Source organism: Macaca nemestrina, chromosome 13 (assembly GCF_043159975.1).
Source record: "Macaca nemestrina isolate mMacNem1 chromosome 13, mMacNem.hap1, whole genome shotgun sequence".
NCBI lineage: Eukaryota > Metazoa > Chordata > Mammalia > Primates > Cercopithecidae > Macaca > Macaca nemestrina.
The window spans coordinates 108,291,995-108,316,285 of NC_092137.1; the positions used below are offsets into that span (position 1 = coordinate 108,291,995).

Consider the following 24,291-nt stretch of genomic DNA (forward strand, 5'->3'; position numbering starts at 1 on the left):
AACTTTGTTCTGACAGATAATTAAATTGCTGACTGATCACATCGATCATGTTGAGCCTTGTTAAAGGCTTTGTTAAGGCACGTCTGCTTCAGCTATGCTTTCTGATTGCTGAGTTATGGACCTTACTCCTAGGGTTTCAGTAGAAGGCTAGGGTGTTTACAGGAGACCGTTTAACTTACAGGCTTAAAATTTAAGCTCTGTTCATCTCCTCAAGATGGCACTTGAAAACTCTGCATAACTCCTCCCAATTCCCATTTTCCCCTTTCTGGGATCTTTGTATTCCCTCTATATGTGTGCAGTTTGGCCATCAGCCATGGATTTGAGTGGAGTGTGTTTGTAGATTTTGGATTCCCTTCTTTCTGGAATTTTCTCCCTGAATTCCCAACCAATCTGCCTGCCCCAGTCTCCAATGGACATCTTAACCCATGAAGACTATAACTTCCCTCCTGAACTCTATCTTCCTTTTGCCATAATGACTAGGGAGTGTCTTCAGGGAAAAAGCTAGATAAACTCATCTCACCTGATAAGTTTTCTTCCCTCTAGTCTTATTCTGTCCAGTGTCTATCTGCCTTTGGTTGCACTCTAGTGACTTAAAAAGGTTGCTTGTAATAGTTATCAGTAGGCGGATAAGTTTGACCTAAGTTACTCTGCCATTACCGGGAGCTGAACCTGTATCTGTACTTTTGTTGTGTATTTTTTTTTTTCACTTGACATTTTAATGTAAGAATTTTCTAAGTTGTTAAAAATTTATAAACAAATGGACTTTAACTTTTTATTTTGTAAGTGAATATGCCATAGTTGGATATTTTCCTATTTTGGAAATCGAATGTTTTAATGTTACACATAGTGCTAGACTCTCGTTGTATGAAAGGGATAAGAAATGTGTGTTTTGAGGATCTGGACACAGGTTTCTTTTCCTGAAAATTTACTTAATCACTTGTATCTTAGATGAGTATAATGATTATAAAATTTTTCATTTATTTGATATATTTATCCTTTCAAGTACACCTACATCCTATTTAAGTCAAAGTTTTTTATTACGGTTATTATTGCTGTTGTTTTTGTTCTTATTTTCCTTCAGAAAAGAGAAAACGTTCGTTCCTTGACTATGTCTGGCCATGTTGGTTTTGAGAGTTTGCCTGATCAGCTGGTGAACAGATCCATTCAGCAAGGTTTCTGCTTTAATATTCTCTGTGTGGGTACGTGCCACCTTATCTTCCTCTAAGTTGTTCATTCATATTCCTTGTACTCACTTCATTCTTGTCATGGGCAGAACGATGCTTATATTATCAATTTGAAATCATGATCCCAGGGATTCTCTTCAGTTGTTTAGATTCTGTTAGTTTTGTTTTTGTTAGCTTTAAACTTTTGGCTTGTTCTATAAACATTTCAGTGTTGTTGTCAGAGTCCTGAGTAGCTTAGCACACTTACTCTGTGCTCTGCTAATGACCTGGGGGACCAGCCATAGTGTGTATTTCTTTCATGTGCACCCTGGCCTTTGAAATACTTGGGATCTTTGAAACCACTCTAGGCATTTACAGTTGTATTTCTTTTCAGCCATTCGTACAACCATAAAGATGTACGTTTGTGTGTTTCAGGGGAAACTGGAATTGGAAAATCAACACTGATTGACACATTGTTTAATACTAATTTTGAAGACTATGAATCCTCACATTTTTGCCCAAATGTTAAACTTAAAGCTCAGACATATGAACTCCAGGAAAGTAATGTTCGATTGAAATTGACCATTGTGAATACAGTGGGATTTGGTGACCAAATAAATAAAGAAGAGAGGTACGTGTTTTCTTCTTGTAATAAAACAAGTTTTTCTTATTTCAAGACATTTGCCTTATAGCCCTATGAACTATGATTTGATTTTCTCCTATGGTAATCCATACCTTTCCTTCCATACATTAATTTTTAACAATAAAATAATTAAGCAATATTTTGTTCTTATTAGCACATTGACATTTTTCTATCCATTTGTCTAATTTCTTTAGAATAATTTGAATCACCTTATTAAAATGTGCATTTCAGCAAAAGTAGCTTTAATTATTTCCTGACATGCAAATTAAATGTATATTAATTATACTAATTTTCAGGCAGGGCTTATCTCCTTGAAGAAAAAAAAAATAAGACATGTAAGAACAATTATAGACAATGGCCAAATACCTGATGCGTGAATTTTTTGTAAAATTCTAATCAAATTAGCCAGTTAAATTATTAATCATTGCAGGAAAGTTTGGATAGTGAAATTTTAATTTATATTTTACCTGATGTCTCTATTTCTTTTCATATTTCTCCTAAGCTCATATAAAGATTGAGTAGAGATTCTGTATCAAATTTAAACTATAAAAGGGGGAAAAGGATTGTTAAAGCAGTAACTTTTTGTTTCATTTTCTTTTTTGAAATGAATTTCAATTTTTCTTTTTTTTTTTTTGAGGAGTCTCGCTCTGTCACCCAGTCTGGAGTGCAGTGGCGTGATTTCAACTCACTGCAATTTCCACCTCCCCAGTTCAAGCGATTATCCTGCCTCAGCCTTCCAAGTAGCTGGGATTACAGGCACCTGGCACCACACCTAATTTTTTTGTGTTTTTAGTAGAGACAGGGGTTTCACCACGTTGACCAGGCTGGTCTCGAACTCCTGACCTCAGGCGATCCACCGGCCTCGGCCTCCCGAAGTGCTGGGATTACAGGCGTGAGCAACTGCTCCCAGTCTTATTTCCATTTTTATAAGTATTTTTTTTTCCTTTTAAAAAACAATTTCAAATTTTCGTTTAGATTTGGGGTACAATTGCAGGTTTGTTACATGGGTATATTGTGTGATGCTGAGGTTTGGGGTACAAGTGATCCAGTTACCCAGGTAGTAGCATAGTACCAGTAGTTAATTTTTCAGCCTTTACCCCACTTCTCCCTTCCCACTCTAGTAGTCCCCAGTGTCTGTTGTTGCCATCTTTATATCCATGTGTACTCAATGTTTAGATCCCACTTTAACCCAATGTTTAGATCCCACTTACTTATAAGTGAGAACATATGGTATTTGGTTTTTTGTTCCTGAGTTAATTTGCTTAGGATAACGGCCTCCAGCTTCATCCATGTTGCTACAAAAGACTTGATTTTGTTCTTTTTTATGGCTGTGTAGGAGTCCATGGTATGTGTGTACCACATTTGCTTTATCCAGTCCACGTTAATGGGCAGCTAGGTTGATTCCATGTCTTTGCTATTGTGAACAGAGCTATGATGAACATACAAGTACATGTGTCTTTTTGGTAGAACGATGTATTTTCTTTTGCATATATTCTAAGTTGGAATAGCGGGGTCGAATCGTAGTTCTGTTTTAAGTTCTTCGAGAAATCTCCAAACTGCTTTCCACAGTGGCTGCATTAATTTACATTCCCACCAACAGGGTACAAGCATTTCCTTTTCTCTACAGTCTCGCCAGTATCTGTTGTGTTTTGACTTTTTAATAATAGCCATTCTGACTGTTGTAAGATGGTATGTCATTGTGGTTTTGATTTGCATTTCTCTGATGAGTTATGTTGAGCATTTTTTCATGTTTGTTGCTGCTTGTATGTCCATGTCTTTTGGCCACTTTTTAATGGGGTTGTTTTTTCCTTAATTGTTAGTTTCTTACAGATTCTGGCTGCTAGACTATAGTTGGATGTATAGTTTGTAAAAATTTTCTCCCATTGTGTAGGTTGTGTGTTTACTCTGATGATGGTTTGTTTTGCTATGTAGAAGCTCTTTAGTGTAATTAGGTCCCACTCGACAATTTTTGTTTTTGTTGCCTTTGCTTTTGAGGACTTAATCGTAAATTCTTTTCCAAGGCCAGTGTCCAGCATGGTGTTTTCTAGGGTTTCTCCCAGGATTCTTATTGTTTGAGGTCTTACATTTAAGTCTTTAATCCATCTTGAGTTAATTTTTGTTTATGGTAAAACGTAGGGGTCCTGTTCTCTTACACATTATCACATATAATCTTTCACTTAAGGTTGAAGATGAGTGTTTATACTTCTCCTTGATAATACAAATAGACAATGAAATTAAATTTAGAACAGTTAAATTTTGTTAATCCCTTCTCCTGATTGCTATTATATACTAACACTCTCTCTCTCTCTCTCTCTCTTTTTATTTTATTTTATTTTTTTGAGACAAAGTCTCACTCCATTACCCAGGCTGAAGTGCAGTAGTGCGATCTCGGCTTACTGTAGCCTCCCCCTCCTGGGTTCAAGTGATTCTTAAGCCTCAGCCTCCTGTGTAGCTGGGACTGCAGGCACACGCCACCCCACCAGCTAATTTTTGTATTTTCAGTGGAGATGGGATTTTGCCATGTTGGCCAGGCTGATTTCAAACTCCTGGCCTCAAGCAATCTTCTTGCCTTGGCCTCCCAAAGTGCTGGGATTGCAGGCATGAGCCACTATCTGACCAAGTTCTCTCTCTCTTTTTCTTTCTTTTTTTTTTTTTTTTTTTAATTTTTGAGGTGGAGTCTCACTCTGTCACCCAGGCTAGAGTACAATGAAGCGATCTTGGCTCACTGCAACTTCTACCTCCTGCACTCCAGCAGTTCTCCTGCCTCAGCCTCCTGAGTACCTGGGATTACAGGCACCCGCCATCATGCTTGGCTAATTTTTGTATTTTTGTAGTGACAGGGTTTCACCATGTTGGCCAGGCTGGTCTTGAACTCCTGACCTCAGGTAATCCTCCAACTTTGGCCTCCCAAAGTGCTAGAATTACAGTGAGCAACCATGCCTGGCCGAGTTCTCTATTTTTTAACTACACAAGGTATTATTATATGACCAGTATATGTTTTTTACCATTTATTAACCAAAAATTTCTGTTTTACTCACGTACTTGAAATTTTAGTTGGATATACAACTCTGGGTTGCCAGTTATTTTCTTTCTTGCATTGGAAATATCATTCCACTCTCTCCTGGCTTCCATCTTTGCTATTAAGGAGTCACCCTTAAGGGTTCTCTCCTTTTTTTCCTCCAGTGCTTTTAAGATCTTTGTTTTTATTGTTCTCCAATTTTGCTATGCTGTATCTGGGTTTTTATTATTTCTAATTTACGCTGCTTGTGATATGTTTGAGTTCTTGATTCTGAATAGTGTCCATCAGTTCTTTTTAAAAAATCTCAGACATTTCTTCTGTAAATATTGCCTCTGCCCCTTTTTCTTTGAAAACTTTGATGAAATGTGTGTTAGATCTTCTCATTATATCTTGTGTCTTTTAATCTCTCTGATTCATATTTTTTATCTTTTTGTCCAGATTATGAAAGAATGGCGTATTATTTATTTAGCAGAAAATCTTTACAGTTTTCATTCTTGAATAGCATAAGACAAAACATTCAGATAGAGGTACATTTATGGTTATTTATTTAGGTCATATAATAGGTCCTCTTACTGACCTATTTCAGGTCATTAATAAAAGCTTCTTTGGAATGTTTATTTGAAATATATACTTAACAGATTAATTTTTCCCATTTTATTGTTTTGGGAAGTGAATCCTATTGGGTCACATTTAGACCACTTTCTGAAGGATCACTTACTGTTGTTATAATAATCACTCTGATGATGAATTGAATTCTTGTAATGTTCAAGGTTTTATACTATTTATTTAATTTATTTACTTGTTAAAAAAATATCATTTTTTGAGGCTGGATGTGGTGGCTCATGCCTGTCATCCCAGTGCTTTAGAAGGCCAAGGCAGGTTGATTGCTTCAGGCTAGGAGTTCAAGACCAGCCCGGGCAACACAGCAAGACCCTGTGTTTAAATGAATTTTTTAAAAAAATTCATTTAAAACAGAATCTTGCTTTGTCACCTAGGCTGGTGTGCAGTGGCACAATCACAGCTCACTGCAGCTTTGAATTTCTGGGCTTAAGGGATCTCCTGTCTCAGCCTCCCAAGTAGCTAGGACTATAGGCACCTCACAATGCCTGGCTGATTTTTAAAATTTTTTAGGGGGTCTTGCTGTGTTGTTGCCCAGGCTGTTCTTGAACTCCTGGCCTCAAGTGATCCTCCTGCCTTGGTCTCCCAAACCATTGGGATTACAGATGTGAGCCACTGAGCCTAGCCTATGCTAGTTGTAGTGGAAAACACAGATGTATAAGATACTGTCTCAGTCCTCACATTGTTTACCATTTGCATAGGGAGAACAATGTGTATTCTATAATTTTAAAAGAAGTGATGATCCTCAAGGACTAGAAGGTCAGGCAACTTTATAGAAGAATTTAATTCTGTACACATTTATTAAGTACCTCAGCTGCTCAAGGTACTGGTTCATTATAGGGCTAGAAGGATATTACAAAGGTTTCCAGGGAATTTGACATGGGAACTGTTTGCTGTTATTTTCACTTGGAAACCCAGATTTGTTTAATGAGAATAGTTAAGAGTAGAAAAGTAAGTTGCAAAGGCAGTGGTTTAACATATCAGAACTTGGAATGCTCACAGACTGTTCTTGGAACAGCATTAGCACACTGCTCTGCACATGCACTGTGATTTGATTTGCATCTTGAAGGCTGAATAACATCAGACAGCCAGAAGGAAGACTGCATTTCCAGGGAGGAGTTATCTGAGCAGAGGATATAATTGGCCTTTCCTTTATTTATAATCAAATGAAAATAAAAACATGCCAGCATTGCTAGTTAGATACTTTCAGCTGATGTATGCCTTTCTTCTTTACTTATGCTTTTCGTGCCTTATAAATCTAAGAGGCAAGGAGTCATGGACTTTGACTTAAATATCTTTTGAGTATTGATACCTATGCATTTTCTCAATTAGTTAAATAATAAGCCATGTACCAGTTTGATTACAAATTAGACTGCTGCCAGCCTCTTTCAGCAGTCTGGTAAGTGTGGGAAGCTATGTCAGAAAGGGACCCAGCGTGTGAATGACTGTGAGAATGAATCAATGTAAATTCAATACCATTTCAAGCACAGATTGCCCTAACGGTTTTGGAAGTACAAATGATACTGAATTTAGGAGAGTTTGACTTAATGATTTCTCAACTTTATGATAGGTTTATTCGGATATTAAATGCATTTCAGCTAATATTTTCAGCTTATGTGATGGATTTATCATGATGTAACATCATTGTAAGTTGAGAAGCATTTGTATAGCTTTTGTGCATGTTCTGCACATTTTTTTTTATCACTACAGTTATCTGTTCAGCATAGATATTAACTGTTTATTAATCAATGAAAATATAGACCTCAAACTTCTAAGAGTTGCACAGATATCTTAAGGTAGCACAAATAATGTTGTACTAAACATTTAAATAATTTTTCAGCTACCAACCAATAGTTGACTACATAGATGCTCAGTTTGAGGCCTATCTCCAAGAAGAGCTGAAGATTAAGCGTTCTCTCTTTACCTACCATGATTCTCGCATCCATGTGTGCCTCTACTTCATTTCACCGACAGGCCACTCTCTGAAGACACTTGATCTCTTAACCATGAAGAACCTTGACAGCAAGGTGAGTTGGGGAAAGGAATCAACTTACCATACTTTCATATTTATTTTGAACTATTAAAATATTTTTACAATATGGGTATGTATTGTAACTTTTATCCTGTGCATATTTTTTAATTATTATTTTTTTTAGAGATAGAGTCACTCTGTCACCCAGGCTGGAGGTAGTTGTGAGATCGTGGCTCACTGCAGCCTCAAACTGGTGGGCTCAAATGATCCTCCTGCCTCTGCCTCCCAGGTAGCTGGGACTGTAGGCATGTACTACCACACCAGCTAACTTTTTAATTTTTTTTTTTATAGAGTTGGGTGTCTTGCTATGTTGCCCAGTTGGTCTCAAACTCCTGGACTTAAGTGATTTTCCTTCCTTGGTCTCTTCAAATGCTAGAACTACAGGCATGAGCCACCATGCCGTGTGCCTGGAAATCTTTAAAACATTTTATATTTCCATCTAGCTTATTTTTTCAGAGAAATTCAATTTGGAAGATGAGATGCAAAGAAGGAATATTGCAATAAAATTGTAGTTCCCTTTTTAGTGATTAAATTGCATGCCAGAACATGGGTATTCTCTACATTTTTAATGCAGAATTTAGTTGATACTAATTTTACTTTATGAAACTATTAAGTGAGAAGAACTTCATTAACAAGGATGAAGGTCTAATGTTTCATTAGATATTGTCGTAAAATAGATTTTAATTTGGACCATACAGAGAAAACCTATTTTTGAATTTCCGAGTCAAGGAGCTATATATAAATTTGGGGGAGCTATAGAAAAATTCATAAACTAACTCACTTCAGATTTTTATATTTGTTTAAAAGATGGCTAAAGACAGTAATCTTATATTAAAGAAACATTAGAATTTTCCATAATCTCAAATGGTATGCGAAATGAAGCTTTCATGATCCTAGTTACTAACTGTGTAAGTTGAATTCAAAATCCAAGGTTCTGGATGCTGCTGCTTTCTCTGCAGAAACCTGTATGGAAAGCCTGAAGGCCTGCCTAGTGAAGCTTTGGCACATCGGTCGATTTACTTTTGACTAGTCACTTGGTCCCCTGGTTTTAGCAAAAATTGATGTAGCTTATATGACAGTCTGTTCACCTGATCACATGTGATCAGATGTTCTAACCATTTAACCAGTTGTTTTCATAGTTGAGTCTGATTATGTGGAAATTCATATTTGTTAAAGGAACATAAAAACAAGAGTGTGCAGTTTTGTCTTAGCTAGAGTGGAGCAACATGAGGTAGTTTGTATAAAGAGTTGTAGAAGCTGGTGTCAGTGGAGGATGGCTCTAAATATTGGCTCTGTCATTTACTAGCTGTCTGATCTTGCACGTTTCTTTAGCCCTCTGAGCCTCAGTGAACTTAAGTGATTTTCAGTGTCCTCCACTTTTAAATAAAAACTAGGGAGAAGAACTACCTCAAGAGGCAGATATGAAAATTAATTAAATTGATCCATGTAAATAGAGGGTTTAGCAAATAGGCATGCTCAGTAAGAACCTATCTGCCATAGAAGTTTGCTTTAGTATACTGTGTAAGTATATATTATCTAATCTTTTCTAACTTTGGTGACTTAAATATATTCTTTATTTTTTATGATAAAAGTGTAAACTACCCTGTAAACTATCTGCCTGTTATTTTACATAAGAAGGTTGTTGGGCCGGACATGGTGGCTCATGCCTGTAATCCCAGCACTTTGGGAGGCCAAGGCGGGCGGATCACAAGGTCAGGAGTTCGAGACCAGCCTGGCCAACATAGTGAAACCCTGTCTCTACTAAAAACACAAAAATTAGCCGGGCATGATGGCACACGCCTGTAGCCCTAGCTACTCGGGAGACTGAGGCAGGAGAATCGCTTGAACCTGGGAGGTGGAGGTTGTAGTAAGCCGAGATTGCACCACTGCACTCCAGCCTGGGCAACAGAGCAAAACTCCATCTGAAAAAAAAAAAAAAGAAGGTTGTCTTAAAAGTTAGCTGAGGTCTCCCCGTCCGGGTATAAAACAGGCAGTCAAGAGGGGTTAGGACATGGCCGTCATGCTGAACTGCCTGGATTCTGCTTCAGCCCCGCCACTTAGCAGCTATGTGGCTGTGGATGAACTCGGATTCAATTTTTCATGTGTAAAATAGTGCTAGAGGCCAGGCGCGGTGGCTCATGCTTGTAATCCCAGCACTTTGGGAGGCTGAGGCGGGCGAATCACGAGGTTAGGATATCGAGACCATCCTGGCTAACACGGTGAAACCCTGTCTCGCTAAAAATACAAAAAAAAAAATCAGCAGGGTGTGGTGGCGTGCGCCTGTAGTCCCAGCTACTCGGGCGGCTGAGGCAGAAGAATGGGGTGAACCCGGAAGGTGGAACTTGCAATGAGCTGAATTCACGCCACTGCACTCCAGCCTGGGCAACAGAGCGAAACTCCATCTCAAAAAAAAAAAAAGCGCTAGAGAGAGCTCACTCTAAGACTTTTGGGGAGATTAGCTGAGATGAACATTACAAAGCATTTAGCACAATGCCTGGCATATATGAAGGACCTCTGTTATTTATTGTTATTTAAAACTTATTTAAAAATTAACAGGCACAGTTTATTGAGGATATTTACGTATTGGTATTCGAGGTACTGGCCAACCCACCCACCTTTGAGTCATCAGAAGTCTTTAAGAAGTGTTAGCCGGGAGCAATTTATAGATGTATTCCCTTAGTGGATTTTCAGGAATAAATGGAAGAGCTAATGAGCACTTGTTCAGAGGCAGTGCACCTTGAACCAGCAGTTCAACCTGCAAACTCTTGTAATAACTAATTCTAGATGCTTCCTAGTCATCCCTCGGTATCCAAGGGGGATTGGTTTCAATACCCTGAGGATGCTGAAATTCCTTATATAAAATAGTGTAGGACAGTCTTGCAGTGCAAAACTATATTTTAGTCAGCAAGGGACCAAATATAGAATAGTGGTCCCATAAGATTATACCTTATTTTTACTGTACTGTATTATATGTTTCTGTATTTAGATATGTTTAGATATACACATACCATTGTATTATAGTTGCCTACATATACACATACTTACCATTGTATTATAGTTAGTCTACAGTATCCAGTGTAGTTACGTGCTATACAGGCTTCTAGTCTAGAAACAGTGAGCCATACCATACAGCCTAGGTGTGTTATAGGCTATAACATCAAGGTTTGTGTGAGTATACTCTGTGATGTTCACACAGCATCAAAATCACCTAAGGTCATATTCACATTCCTATCAACATGTGTATTAGTCCGTTCTTGCATTGCTATAAAGAACTATCTGAGACTGGGTAATTTATGAAGAAAAGCGGTTTAATTAACTTACAGTTCCTTAGGCTGTACAAGAAGCCTAGCTGGGGAGGCCTCAGGAAACTTAAAACCATGGCGGAAGGTGAAGGGAAAGCAGGCGTATCTTATGTGACCTGAGAAGGAGGAATAGAGAGCAGGGGGAGGTGCTACACACTTTTGAACAACCAGATCTCATGAGAACTTGCTCACTACCACAAGAACAGCAAGGGGCAACTCTGTCCCCATGATCCAGTCACCTCTCACCAGACCCCTCCAACACTGGGGATTACAATTTTACATGAGATTTTGGGCGAAGACACAAATCCAAACCATGTCACCATGGTTAAGTACCACATGACTGTATATAACCTACTTGTATCCTTGCATATAGTTTACATAATCTCTAGATTACTCATTATAATACCTACTACAGGCCAGGTGTGGTGGCCCATGCTTGTAATCCCAGCACTTTGGGAGGCCGAGGTGGGCGGATCATGAGGTCAGGAGATGAGACCATCCTGGCTAACACGGTGAAACCCGGTCTCTACTAAAAATACAAAAAATTAGCCGGGCAAGGTGGCGGGCGCCTGTAGTCCCAGCTACTGGGAAGGCTGAGGCAGGAGAATGGCGTGAACCCGGGAGGCGGAGCTTGCAGTGAGCCGGGATCGTGCCACTGCACTCCAGCCTCGGCGACAGAGCGAGACTCCGTCTCGAAAAATAAATAAATAAATAAAAATACAAAAAGTTAGCTGGGCATGGTAGCAGCCACCTGTAATCCCAGCTACTCGGGAGGCTGAGGCAGGAGAATCATTTGAACCTGGGAGGCGGAGGTTGCAGTGAGCCGAGATCACGCGACAGCACTCCAGCCTGGGCTACAGCTAGACTCCATCTTGAAAAAAAAAAAAAAAATCTAATACAATGTAAATGCTATGTGAATAGTTGCTATACTGTATTTTTAAATTTGTATAATTTTTATTGTATTGTCATTAAAAAAAAAATTTCCCCTAATATTTTTGATCCTCGGTTGAATCTGTGGATGCAGAACCCACAGATGATGAGGGGGGCAGCTGTAAAGACATTGATGAGCATTACAATATTACCTTTTGACCAATACCTTATTTCATTCAAACCAAAATGAAATATTTTATGGTAACAATAAAGGTCACGGGTATCATGCACTCATTTAAAGATTGTCACTACTCACTTCTGCCTTATTCAGTTGATGAGAGACGAATTCTAAAATTGGGACTCCCTTATCAAAATCCTGTGTTTATCTTTCTATTGTACAAACTAGACAGGAAGTTAACACCTAAGTTTTGTTATAAGTTTAAAGGAAAAACCAGGATATGCTTAAATTGCTTGATTTGGCCCATTTTAAATAGCAATACACAGATTTTTTGTAGGGGCAGCTGGTGGGTGTAGGGAAATTCTAACTTACACAAGGGCACTACATAAAGATGAGAGGTGTGCTTGCTGACCTCATCTCTCCACTCCCCAGGCTGCCTCCGGATAGTTGTCTTCTGTTCCTCAAAATCAGAACACTCAACTGCTTGATGTGGAAAGTTATCTTCTCTTATGCCATTGGTGGCAAGTGACCCTCTTTGGCAATATCTGTTACTTTCCCTCCCTCTAATAGTCATGTAAACATTGATGTTTAGTATTCAGTCTACTGCAGTTTATTGTGCAAGCAATTCTAAGTTATTAACTTGGCATAATTCGTTGAATACCTAAGTATATAATATTGAAACTAAGGACCTGGCATCAAAATGTTTATGTACTTTGACTAATTTAACAGGAAAGTTGTTTACTTAGGATTGCTAGAAAGTTTTCTGCCATTAATTTCATAGATAGAAAAAATTTCTCTCCTTTGGAGCATATGGAAGACTGATACATTCAGATATATACTTGGCATCAATATGAAATTTGAGAAGAGAAAAAATTAAGAATAGAATAGGAATTATAATTTTTTCCTCTTTTTAATTTATTTTTTATTATACTTTAAGTTCTAGGGTACATGTACACAATGTGCAGGTTTGTTACATATGTATACATGTGCCATGTTGGTGTGCTGCACCCATTAACTCGTCGTTTGCATTAGGTATATCTCCTAATGCTATCCCTCCCCGCTCCCCCACCCCACAACAGGCCCCAGTGTGTGATGTTCCCCTTCCTGTGTCCAAGTGTTCTCATTGATCGATTCCCACCCATAAATGAGAACATGCGATGTTTGGTTTTCCGTTCTTGTGATAGTTTGCTGAGAATGATGGTTTCCAGCTGCATCTGTGTCCCTACAAAGGATATGAACTCATCCTTTTTTATGGTTGCATAGTATTCCATGGTGTATATGTGCCACATTTTCTTCACTCTTGTTGCCCAGGCTGAAGTGTGGAATGCAATGACGTGATCTCGGCTCACTGCAGCCTCTGCCTCCTGGGTTCAAGCGATTCTCCTGCTGCAGCCTACCAAGTAGCTGGGATTACAGGCATGCACCACCATGCCCACCTAATTTTTTTGTATTTTTAGTAGAGCTGGGGTTTCTCCATGTTGGTCAGGCTGGTCTCGACCTCCCGACCTCAGGTGATCCACCTGCCTCAGTCTCCCAAAGTGCTGGAATTACAGGCGTGAGCCACCATGCCCAGCCAATTTTTTACTTTTAATCTGAAAATTACATTGTGGTTTTACTCTCTTGATACATATGACTGATTAGCCTGAGGTTTTTGATGAAAACCAAACTAAAAAACTTAAGAACCACCAGTCACAAATTTGTGGAGCTATCAGTCTTTTGTGGGGATATTAATCTTATAGAACTAAATTTACAAGTTATTCGGTCTTCACAGCCCCATATCTCTTCCCCTCTGTCAGTGATAGGACTTTAAATAATATTGAGAAAGTTATTCCTTTGCATCATGAACACTTTTAATTGGTATTAGTACGTACGGTTTCCTTCCTCTGCTGTCTAAGTAAGTCTGTGACAATGGGGCATAGGTAGGCTTGGAGTCAGTCCTGAAACAAGAGGCAGAAAGAGAAGCTTCACCTGTCTTTTAGTTTTGCTGAGGGATCAATCACCCTGGTTACTTAGTGCTTAGATTACTAAAAAATAAAAATTCTTAGTGAATTAAGGAGCCAGTTCAGTTTACCTTTTATCACATTTTACTTTTTAAGTGTTTGATGAAATTGCAAGATTTTGAGAGAAAAGAAAATGTGAGATTTCTAAACCTAACCTCAAATGAAAGATTAATCTTACAAGAGTTCTGCTTTCTGAAAGCATTGATTGAGGTGCCTGTAATCCCAGCTACTTGGGAGGTTGAGGGAAGAGCATCGCTTGAACCCGGAACGCAGTGGTTGCAGTGAGTTGAGATTGCATCACTGCACACCAGCCTGGATTAGAGCGAGACTCCATCTCAAAAAAAAAAAAAAAAAAAAGATTGTGTGGCCAGCATCTGTAGGAATGAGCGTGTAAGGGGTGTATATATACAGGAGAGTGGCCATCTAGGTCCGGGTTGGCATACCTTTTCTGCAGAGGGCCAGGCTGTGAATACACCGGGCTTCACGGGCCCTGTGGTTTCTGGCAGCAGTAACTCATCTCTGCTGTTGTAGTGTGAATGCAACTGTAGACAGTACACAAGTAAATGGATATGGCAGTGTTCCTCTAAATCTTTATGTATAAAAATCAACAGTGAGATGGACCGTAGTTTGCCAGCCCTCCAGTCTAGGTTTAGGGAAAAGAATGAACGGTTTTGAGTGAAAAAACAGCTGCAGGATTAAAAAAAAATCCTCAATAAGGTTTTGTTTTTCTTTATTCTTAATAGGTAAACATTATACCAGTGATTGCCAAAGCAGATACGGTTTCTAAAACTGAATTACAGAAGTTTAAGATCAAGCTCATGAGTGAATTGGTCAGCAATGGCGTCCAGATATACCAGTTCCCAACGGATGATGACACTATCGCTAAGGTCAATGCTGCGATGAATGTGAGCTCCTGATTGAATGTTAATTCTGTTTTCCATGTGAAAATAAAACTAATTTGTGAGTAATATTGCTACTAATATACTTTCACTTGTGTCTTCCAAAAAGACTTCAAACAAGGTGAATTTTCAAAAAGTCCAGTATGAGAAATTGTTTTATTTTTTAAATTGGAAAAAGTATAAGGAGAATTTATTTTTAAGCATATTTTTCTTTCACCCTGCTTTCACCAAAATAAAGTGATACATTTGTGAGACTGGGATATACCTTTTGTGGAACCGTATGTAATTGCCTTAGAAAGATGACACCTTCCTACCCTGTCTTTATAAACATGAGAAGACTTTACAGCCTCTCTTTGCATGCTGTAGAATCTTAAAATCTTTAAGGAGGCCTCTTAAAGCTAGTATTTACACTCCTTCTCTCTTATAGTGCCAAGTTACATTCACGTAACTTTTAGTTTAATACAATGGAAGGTTACTAAGTTCTTTATTTTACTTTCTTGAAGCTAACACATTTTTAAAACACCTGGTTATATTTTGTAGGATCATGGGTTTTGAAATCCGACAGGCTTGGCCATATGTTCATTGGAGTTACTAACCTCCCTGAGACTTAACATATCTACAAAGTTAGGTTAATACTGCCCATCTTAAGGGTGGTTGTGAGGGATGAATGATGTCACCTTTGTTAAGCGCCTACCGGTGACTTTGAATAATTGTTCATTCCATTTCTTCTGTTTTCCTTTTCTGATTTTTCATACCACTTTTATATTAATGTACCTAAACTAAGTCTATAAAAAAACTAATGTAAATGAGGTGATCTTAATTCCTGTATGTTAAATTGTCTTTACATCTAATTTTATTTCTTGTGCTCACCTAGAATATTCAGAAAGCCACCATTAAGAAACTATGTCAATTTAAAAATATTAAACATAGTAATTAATACTTTTTACATTAGACTTTCCCCCTGTATTAATCCTCAACTTCAGACAGACCAGTCTGCTCCCTGCCCCTGAACCTAGCTATTACGTTTTGTTCAGAATCTTTTCCTTTTCTAAGCCATTTCTTGCCACTTTGCTCATCCATCTAAATCTTGTTCTTCTTGATCTGGCTTAGCTTGTATCTTCCTGCTCCCAGTGATCTCTCACTCCTCTCAATTTCTAGGACATTTACTATATTGACATTAATTTGGGACTTTGTATACTATTTTATATTAGTATCATATCTATACACACACACTGTACACACAGAATAGGAATACACTATTGTATAGTTACATACACAATATGTATACTGTGGGTGTGTGTATGTGTAATTTCCTCAACATTATCTTTGTCTTTTAGGGGAAAATTGTTTTTCGGCCAGGTGTGGTGGCTGACACCTATAATCCCAAGACAGGTGGATCACCTGAGGTCAGGAGTTTGAGACAAGCCTGGCCAACATGGTGAAACCCCGTCTCTACTAAAAATACAAAAATTAGCTGGGTGTCGTGGTGAGCAACTGTAATCCCAGCTACTCGGGAGGCTGAGGAAGGAGAATCACTGAAACCCAGGAGGTGGAGGCTGCAGTGAGCTGAGATCATGTCACTGCACTTCAGCTTGGGCGACAGAGCAAGACTGTCTCAAAAAAATAAAAATAAAAATAAATAAGATTTTTTTTGTTTGTGTGTATTCCCAATAGCATAATGCCTTGCATGTAAATACTTTTCTTTATGGGGCTCAAAGATGACTCTTGTAGAACAGTTAGCACATATTCACTGGCAGGTTTTAAAATCTGAGGCATAGCTGACCATTTGATTTTAATAGGTTTATTTAATAAATTATTCTCTTCTCTCTTACATAAAATGTCTTTTATCTAGTCAGTTATCACACTGGTATGAGATGTGTTTGATATTCTTTTTCAGGGACAGTTGCCATTTGCTGTTGTGGGAAGTATGGATGAGGTGAAAGTTGGAAACAAGATGGTCAAAGCTCGCCAGTACCCTTGGGGTGTTGTACAAGGTAAATGAGACAAAGGATGACTAGAAATATGTATCTAGTAATCTCAAAGCTGCCTTTCATGCCTTCTTTGGGGTGATGCTTAGTTTGGATGTGATTGGTTGTCAGAGGAGTTGGCTGTGTACTATTTTAGCCAAAGTCTGGAGGCCATGTAGAGCCTCCCCCTTCTCATTATGCCACACACACATTACCTCCCCGCGGTACCCTGTCAGTAGGTGGGAAACAACAGTGGGGCACTCTGACCCAAATGTGAATGTAGAAACTAGTGTTCAGACATAAAACATCACTAATTACCTCTTAACTATGAGGACGGTCAACCATCTTATAAATTTATTTATTTTTACTGATCAAAGTATTGCCAGCTATTTCCAGAATAAACCAGTCAGCCAACTTAAAAAGTTAAATCCACTTGACATTTAGATTATTTATCTGACATTATAATGAGTAAGTAAGTAGTACTGTATGGTTCATTTACTTATAGTGCTAATTAATGGTGAATAGATTACCCTTACTAGTATAGATTTCCAAATGCTGATTTTTTTTTCTTAATTGATAAATTTTATAATTAGTGAAAAATATTGAGAAAATGTAACATTTTTAATTTTGTAAAAAATATAAAAGTAATAATTATACCAAAGAGTGTTGGTCACAATAACACATATTTATTTGTAGTCCTCTAGTCACCGTAAACATAGAAGAAGGATCATGTAAGTGTGTTCACTAATTTTGAATAGTGTCTAACACAGGATCATAAATGTGTTGTATAAAATGAATTTGATAATTATAGCATGGATGGATAGTATTCTTGAGTTTGTAGAATTTACTACTTTGAAGTTTTAGTGAACTAATATTATATACTCTTTTTAAACATTATGTGAAATGTCTTCAGGATAGTTTGTAAACTGCTAACAAAATATTCGTGTGAAATAACTAGAACAGTTGGTTAACAATAAGTTGTGTCTTTTTTGCTATTTCCTGGTGGTCCATTGGCTACTAAATTTAAAGTAAATCTCCTGGTCTGTTAATTCACCTTGCCTATGATACAGTGTTTACACTGCAAGAGTTTCTTCCTTAGTTACCTGTATAAAATAATCGTAGCAATTAAACAAACTGATCATTTTGCTATTTGTTATTTCACATTCAGCAAACACTTAATTGTGTGCCAGGAATTAAAATCCAGTGTTGCTCTTTTCTTTTTTTTTTTTTTTTTGGCTAGTGGAAAATGAAAACCACTGTGACTTTGTAAAGCTGCGGGAAATGCTCATTTGTACAAACATGGAGGACCTGCGAGAGCAGACCCATACCAGGCACTATGAGCTTTACAGGCGCTGCAAACTGGAGGAAATGGGCTTTACAGATGTGGGCCCAGAAAACAAGCCGGTCAGGTAGGGTTGGGTTCTTGGGAAGCCAACCAAAGAGGAAGTTAGAGAGGATTGCATATTTTTATATATCCAGGGTGATGGGGCATGTGTTGTTTAGAATCTCCCAAAACCACGATATAGAATCATTTGGTAATGACTAATTATTGTGCTTCTTGAATCACTTGACTCCTTCTTGCTTTTGAAGAGTCTAGCTTTTTAAGTCCTTGTCTGACTCAGAAAGAGTTAAACATGATGAAGAATGTATGACAGAGGCCCCCTGTTTCAGTTCATGCTGACATGAGTAACTGAAGGAAAATACCCTCATTATTTGATTTATTTTTGTATTTATCTGAGACAGATGATATATTTAACTGTTTTCATAAAGGTAAGTTGGAACACAAATCATTTTCTTATTTTTATTTGTTTATTTTTTGTAGAGACAGGGTCTTACTATGCTGCCCAGGCTGGTCTCAAACTCCTGGCCTCAAGTGATCCTCCTACCTCAGCCTCCCAAAGCTTTGGGATTACAAATGTGAGCCTCCATACCAGTCCTCAGGAATCATTTAAAATAAAGTAAAACATTTTCTGTTGGTTTTTCTTCTGTAAAAGTTTTGGAATGAGTGAAGCTTAGCAAAACATATTATAGAGGAAGAATGAGAGTGCTTGTAGGGAGTCGGAGATTAGATTGTTTCTTGCCATATTACAGCGTAGTTATAAGAATTTTAGAATCTGAACACCTCCTTGCTCAGTAATATAAAGCATTAAAAGTTGTAGAAACTTCCTTGGTAATTTCATATGGTGCTGTATCCCAGACTTTATGAAACTCGAATCCTTAGTGTACGGAATCAAATCGATTTGATGTAGCATTCCAGAACAGTGTTTGCATGGAGGAAAGCATGAGATCCTTGGGACAAATGCTATTTTAAACTCTCTTATGAGACTGAGGATTCCTTTTCCATTGCATTGTTTGCATTTGTTATTTCCCTGGTTCTTAGCACCTGCACCAGAGTAAACACAAAAGAAAGAGGGAGGAGTGCCTCAAATCAGTGCTGCTGTTGCATATAAGCTTTTGGAAGACTTAATCTTAGATGAAGTTAAAATTTTAAATTTCTTCAGTCTATGGAGTTAATTAATGTTTTCGCTTCTGGTAGCACAGTGAATTAAGAATTGTGTATACTTACGGCCAGGCGTGGTGATTTATGCCTGTAATCCTAGCACTTTGGGAGGCCAAGGCAGGCAGACCACTTGAGGTCAGGAGTTCGAGACCAGCCTGGCCAACATGGTGAAACCCTGTCTCTACTAAAATTACACAAATTAGCTGGGTGTGGTGGTGCACTCCTGTAAAACCAGCTACTCAGGAGGCTGAGGTGGGAGAATCTCTTGAACCTGGGAGGCAGAGTTTACAGTGAACTGAGATCGTGCCACTGCACTCCAACCTGGGCGACAGAGCAAGACTCCATCTCAAAGAAAAAAAAAAAAGCATTGTATGTACTTAACCCACCCTCACCAAATTCAGGCATAGGATGCTTCTGGTTGTGGGCCATTCTGGTAAACTGACAATTTTCTCATGATACTGTCTTCACTAAAGATTAATCATCTTGAGTTAGCTTCCCTAGTGTTTCTCAGAGGAGGCTCTCTTCTCATTTCTTCCAAGTGTCAGGGTCACTTCAGAGGCCTCTGTGCACTGAGGTGGAAGGGGTCCTGAGTAAGAGCATGCAGGGACAGCTTTGAAGTCCTCTGTGAGGAGATGGGCCTGGGTGTCTGGTGGAGTTATCATCAGTCACCTGTGGATGATTAAGAAATTCAGGGTCAGAATTTCCAGGGATGAAGCCTAGAAATCTGCAGTCAGAATTCTTAGTCATTCAGCAAATAATTAGTTTGTCTGCTGTCTGCTCAGCCAAATGCTAGTCATTGGGTATATGTGCACTGTGGGATCAAACAAGAGACCCTGTCTGTGTAGAGTCTGTATTGTGGGGTGGGAGGAGGACCCCTATGTGAAGAAGAGAGTTGGGGGGAGGCAGGCAGAAGTGGGGAGACCAAGTTAGGAGGTTGCCATGAGAAGATGGAGGCATGAAAGAGAGTGGTAGTGACAGAGGGGTGAGAAGTATGCTTAGGACATGTAATTTTTTTAAATTTAATTTTATTATTATTATTTTTTTTGAGATGGAGTCTCGCTGTGTTGCCCAGGCTGGAGTTCAGTGGCGTGATCTTGGCTCACTGCAACCTCTGCCTCCCAGGTTCAAGCGATTCTCATGCCTCAGCCTCCTGAGTAGCTGGGACTACAGGCATGCACCACCACCCCCGGCTAATTTTTGTGTTTTTAGAAGAGACAGAGTTTCACCATGTTGGCCAGGCTGGTCTTGAATTCGTGGCCTCAGGTGATCTGCCTGCCTTGGGTTCCTGAAGTGATGGGATTACAGACGTGAGCCACCACACCTGGCTGAGGATATGTAATTTGAAGTTAAAGTCTGTAGGACCCACTGATAAATTATTTTTGGATATGGGATTTGAAGGAAAGAGAGGAGGACCCACTGATAAATTATTTTTGGATGGAAAGAGAGGAGGACCCACTGATAAATTATTTTTGGATATGGGATTTGAAGGAAAGAGAGGAATCAAGGATAACTCAGTCACCATTTTGACCTAGAAAGTGGGGTGACTGGTAGTGATCTTTATTGACCTGAGCAGGATGGAAATCGGAGAGTTTAGGGGTGTAATTGGTAACTCAGAGGTTTTAGAAATGTTACATTTAAGCTGCTTGTTAAATATTCAGTTGAAGAGTTTGAGTAGGTTATTACAAACATGAATCTGGAGCTAGGGAGAAGTTAGGGCTGCCATAGTAATTTGGGAGTCAACAGTGAATAATACTGGGTAAAATCTTAAGTGTTTTTTAAAAGGTTGTGCTAAATGCTAGAGATTACTATTATTTCTCATGGAGTTTACGTTCTCGTAGGGGAGTTCAAAAATTAAACACCTAATTGCACGGTACATTGTAGCTGTGATATAAGCACTAAAGGAGAGGTAGACAGTGTAAAATGGGTGGTGTGGGTGGGGGGGTCCCAAATTTAAGCTGGAAAATTCGGGAAGACTTTCTTGAGGCAGTGACTATTTTGAGCTGTAATAGCTTGGGGAAAACAGAGCAAGACATAGACAAAGGGCTGAAGATGGAGAGAGAATGGCATCTGTAAGACTCTGGAAGAAGATCAGTGCACCGCAGTACAGCAGGACAGATGAGGCAGGCCTGGGCTCGCATGAGATGAGAGAAGAGAACAGGCAGGCAGCAGCTGTGGAGGCCCTGGGGAGGATTTTGATCTTTGTCCTAAGGGGAAGGCAACGTTATTTTAGGAATAGTATTTGCATTTTAAAAATTATTCTTTGCTCTAATGTGAAGGAGGTATTGAAGGGGTGTGCAGAGATGCTTAGGAGAGGCCAGTTAGGAGAGCATTTCTTTGACCAAAGTGAGATCAATGACAATAAAGAGCTGGACATATTTGAGAGATGACTAGAAGGTAAAATTGGAAGAACTTAGTGGTTGTTTGGATACAATAAACTGAGAAAGCAGGAGGCTAGAAGGAGACTCCTAGTCTCCTGAATTTGTGGTTTCATGGTTAGGTGGATGGTTACTGCATTCATCTAGATAGGTATGACTGAAGGAGGACTAGCTTTTTTGTGTGTGTGAGGCAGCAGTGGTAGGCACAATGGAGGTCACAGTTTTGGACCTGTTGACTTTGAGTTTCCTCTGAAACAGCAAAGTGACAATTACAAGTAAACACTTTGGGGTATCTTTCTGGAGGTCAGAGAAGGGCTGGGCCAAAGAAATACGCTTAAGAGCCATGGGCATTTCAATGATTAATTCTGAGTGTGACCAGGGATAAGACTGCCTGTAGAGAGAAGTACATCTAGAAAGAAAGTTGACTCGGAAACAGCCTTGAGTCACTTTAGTATTTGTCAGCTGGAGGAGCAGATAGGAGAGCATGAGAAGGGAGGAGGAGGAAAACCAGCAGTGTCACGTCTTGAAGCTTGACAGAGGGGATCAAGAAAGAGAGAGTGTGCTGCTGTGTCAAAGTTGAGGGCCAAGTTTATGCCGCACAAGTACAGAGGTACTTCCTTGACAATTCTTGGAGAATAATGAAGACCACTTTGTGTTCAGTTTAAAAAGGCAGTGGTTGGGGCCGGGCGCAGTGGCTCACGCCTATAATCTCAGCACTTTGGGAGGCTGAGGCAGGCAGATCACAAGGTCGGGAGATCGAGACCATCCTGGCTAACATGGTGAAACCCCATCTCTACTAAAAATACAAAAAATTAGCCGGCATGGTGGTGGGCACATGTAGTCCCAGCTACTCGGGAGGCTGAGGCAGGAGAATGGCGTGAACCCAGAAGGTGGAACTTGCAGTGAGCCGAGATCATGCCACTGCACTCCAGCCTGGGTAACAGCAAGATTCCGTCTCAAAAAAACAAAAAAAGAAAAACGGCAGTGGTTGGAAGGCTCCATAGGTCTGGACTTGCAGATTTGAAGGGAAGGCCTACAACACGAAGAAACCATTTTCGTTCTAGCTCTGGGAGTGGAATGAATGAACTGAAACCATTGCCAGCCTTTTTTGTTCACTGCTCACAATTCGTATCCAGGGAAAGAAAGTCCAGTAGGCCCAATGTAGTTCATGTTCCCATCTCTTGTTTAGGAGTGAGTATGAACCTGATTAATTGTCCCACAAGACTGTATCCCATGGGGGACAGGTAACCCCCGAAAAGGTAATGAGGATAATGGTACCAAGAGGAAAGGGCTCAATGATAGGCAGTCAGGAATCATAGATTGCCCATCACATCCATTTACTGAGCATTTCTTCAGGTTGGGAAGCATCTGCTCACTGATCACACAAAGAAGGGGAAATTAGAAAGGGAGGTTCTTCAGCTTAGGTCAGGCTATGGACTGGGTGGGAGCAGCGGCTGGAAGAAACTCAGTAAGTTTAGGTCAGGCTACAGAGCTAGTGGGAGCAGTGGCTCAGTATTTTCTTCTGAGAGAGTAGGCCTTTCTACGGTATTTCTGGATCACTTGGGTAAAGTTGAGGCAAAATGTCTCTTCTGGTGCTTTGTCGTATGTGATTAAATGATTTGATAAGGCTTTTATAGCTCATTTTAGTCTGATGTATTAGGAGACTTTTATTTTTTATAGTTTCAAGAAGTTATATCTGGCCAGGCGCGGTAGCTTATGCCTGTAATCTCAGTACTTTGGGAGGCCGAGGCAGGTGGATCACCTGAGGTCAGGAGTTCAAGACCAGCCTGGCCAACATGGTGAAACCCTGTCTGTACTAAAAATACAAAAATTAGCTGGGTGTGGTGGCGGACACCTGTAATCCCAGCTATGTGGGATGCTGAGGCAGGAGAATTGCTTGAACCTGGGAGGTGGAGGCTGCGGTGAGCTGAGATCACACCACTGCACTCCAGCCTGGGCAGCAGAGTGAGACTGTATCTCAAAAAAAATAAAATAAAAGAGAATTTATATCTGTTTTCTGGGGAGTCTTTTCCCATTTAATTTGGTAGTTGTTGTAATTTGGTTGGCATGTAAAATCTGTCCCCCAGTATTACATCTATCTAGCAATAAAGACAAGTGATGCGAACCTGTTGGGTGACCTTTATGTCACTGTACTTCCTGGCCCTCTTTGTTGCCAGAACTTCCGTTTGTTTTTCCACTTACGTTTTATTGAATGGGTATGCTGAGTCATAGTGGGTATCCTAATCTGCCAGCACCAATTGTAGGCTTGTCACGAGCCCCACGTAAATAGCATTATAGTCTTATAGTTTAATTTACTGATCTTAACATTTTATATTAATTATTTCAACCATTGGAAACATGCCTTTATAAAACTCTTTAAATCCCCAAGTTTAATAAAGATTAACCTAACTAATCTCTTTCCCACAGTTAATCACCTTTAACTTTTTAGCACAAAACACTGTCATTGAAGTACTGTGGGACCTATAGCTTTGAAAGGAAGATTTATGTGTAGTAGTTTAGAGTTGCTTAAGTGTTTGATGTAATTTTAGTAAAACTTAATGTCTTTGGAACTCTCAAGAACTAAATAGTTCTTCAAGTAGTCCATAGTAGACTTGGAAAAAGTTCACTAGGCTTATTGGAACTGTACTTGAAACACAAACATGTCCCAATTGAAGGAAAGGACTTTTCTTGATGAGCATCTGAGATTTTTTCTTTCTTTCTCTTT

At 39.2% G+C, this 24,291-nt stretch overlaps 1 protein-coding gene across 16 annotated transcripts in view; it reads left to right on the forward strand.

The window, feature by feature from the left end:
• The window catches only part of SEPTIN10 (septin 10), a 70,137-nt gene that overhangs the window by 31,011 nt on the left and 14,835 nt on the right, over positions 1–24,291 (forward strand). For 15 of the 16 annotated variants that reach the window (XM_011724573.3, XM_011724581.3, XM_071077130.1 and 12 more), the window contains 6 exons: positions 1,082–1,199; positions 1,599–1,794; positions 7,284–7,470; positions 14,569–14,730; positions 16,622–16,718; positions 17,932–18,100. In XM_011724573.3, coding sequence (XP_011722875.1) covers positions 1,082–1,199; positions 1,599–1,794; positions 7,284–7,470; positions 14,569–14,730; positions 16,622–16,718; positions 17,932–18,100 — 929 coding nt within the window. Of the gene's footprint in view, positions 1–1,081; positions 1,200–1,598; positions 1,795–7,283; positions 7,471–14,568; positions 14,731–16,621; positions 16,719–17,931; positions 18,101–18,513; positions 18,657–24,291 lie in introns of those variants that run through there. The other variant, XM_071077135.1, reaches the window with a different exon arrangement.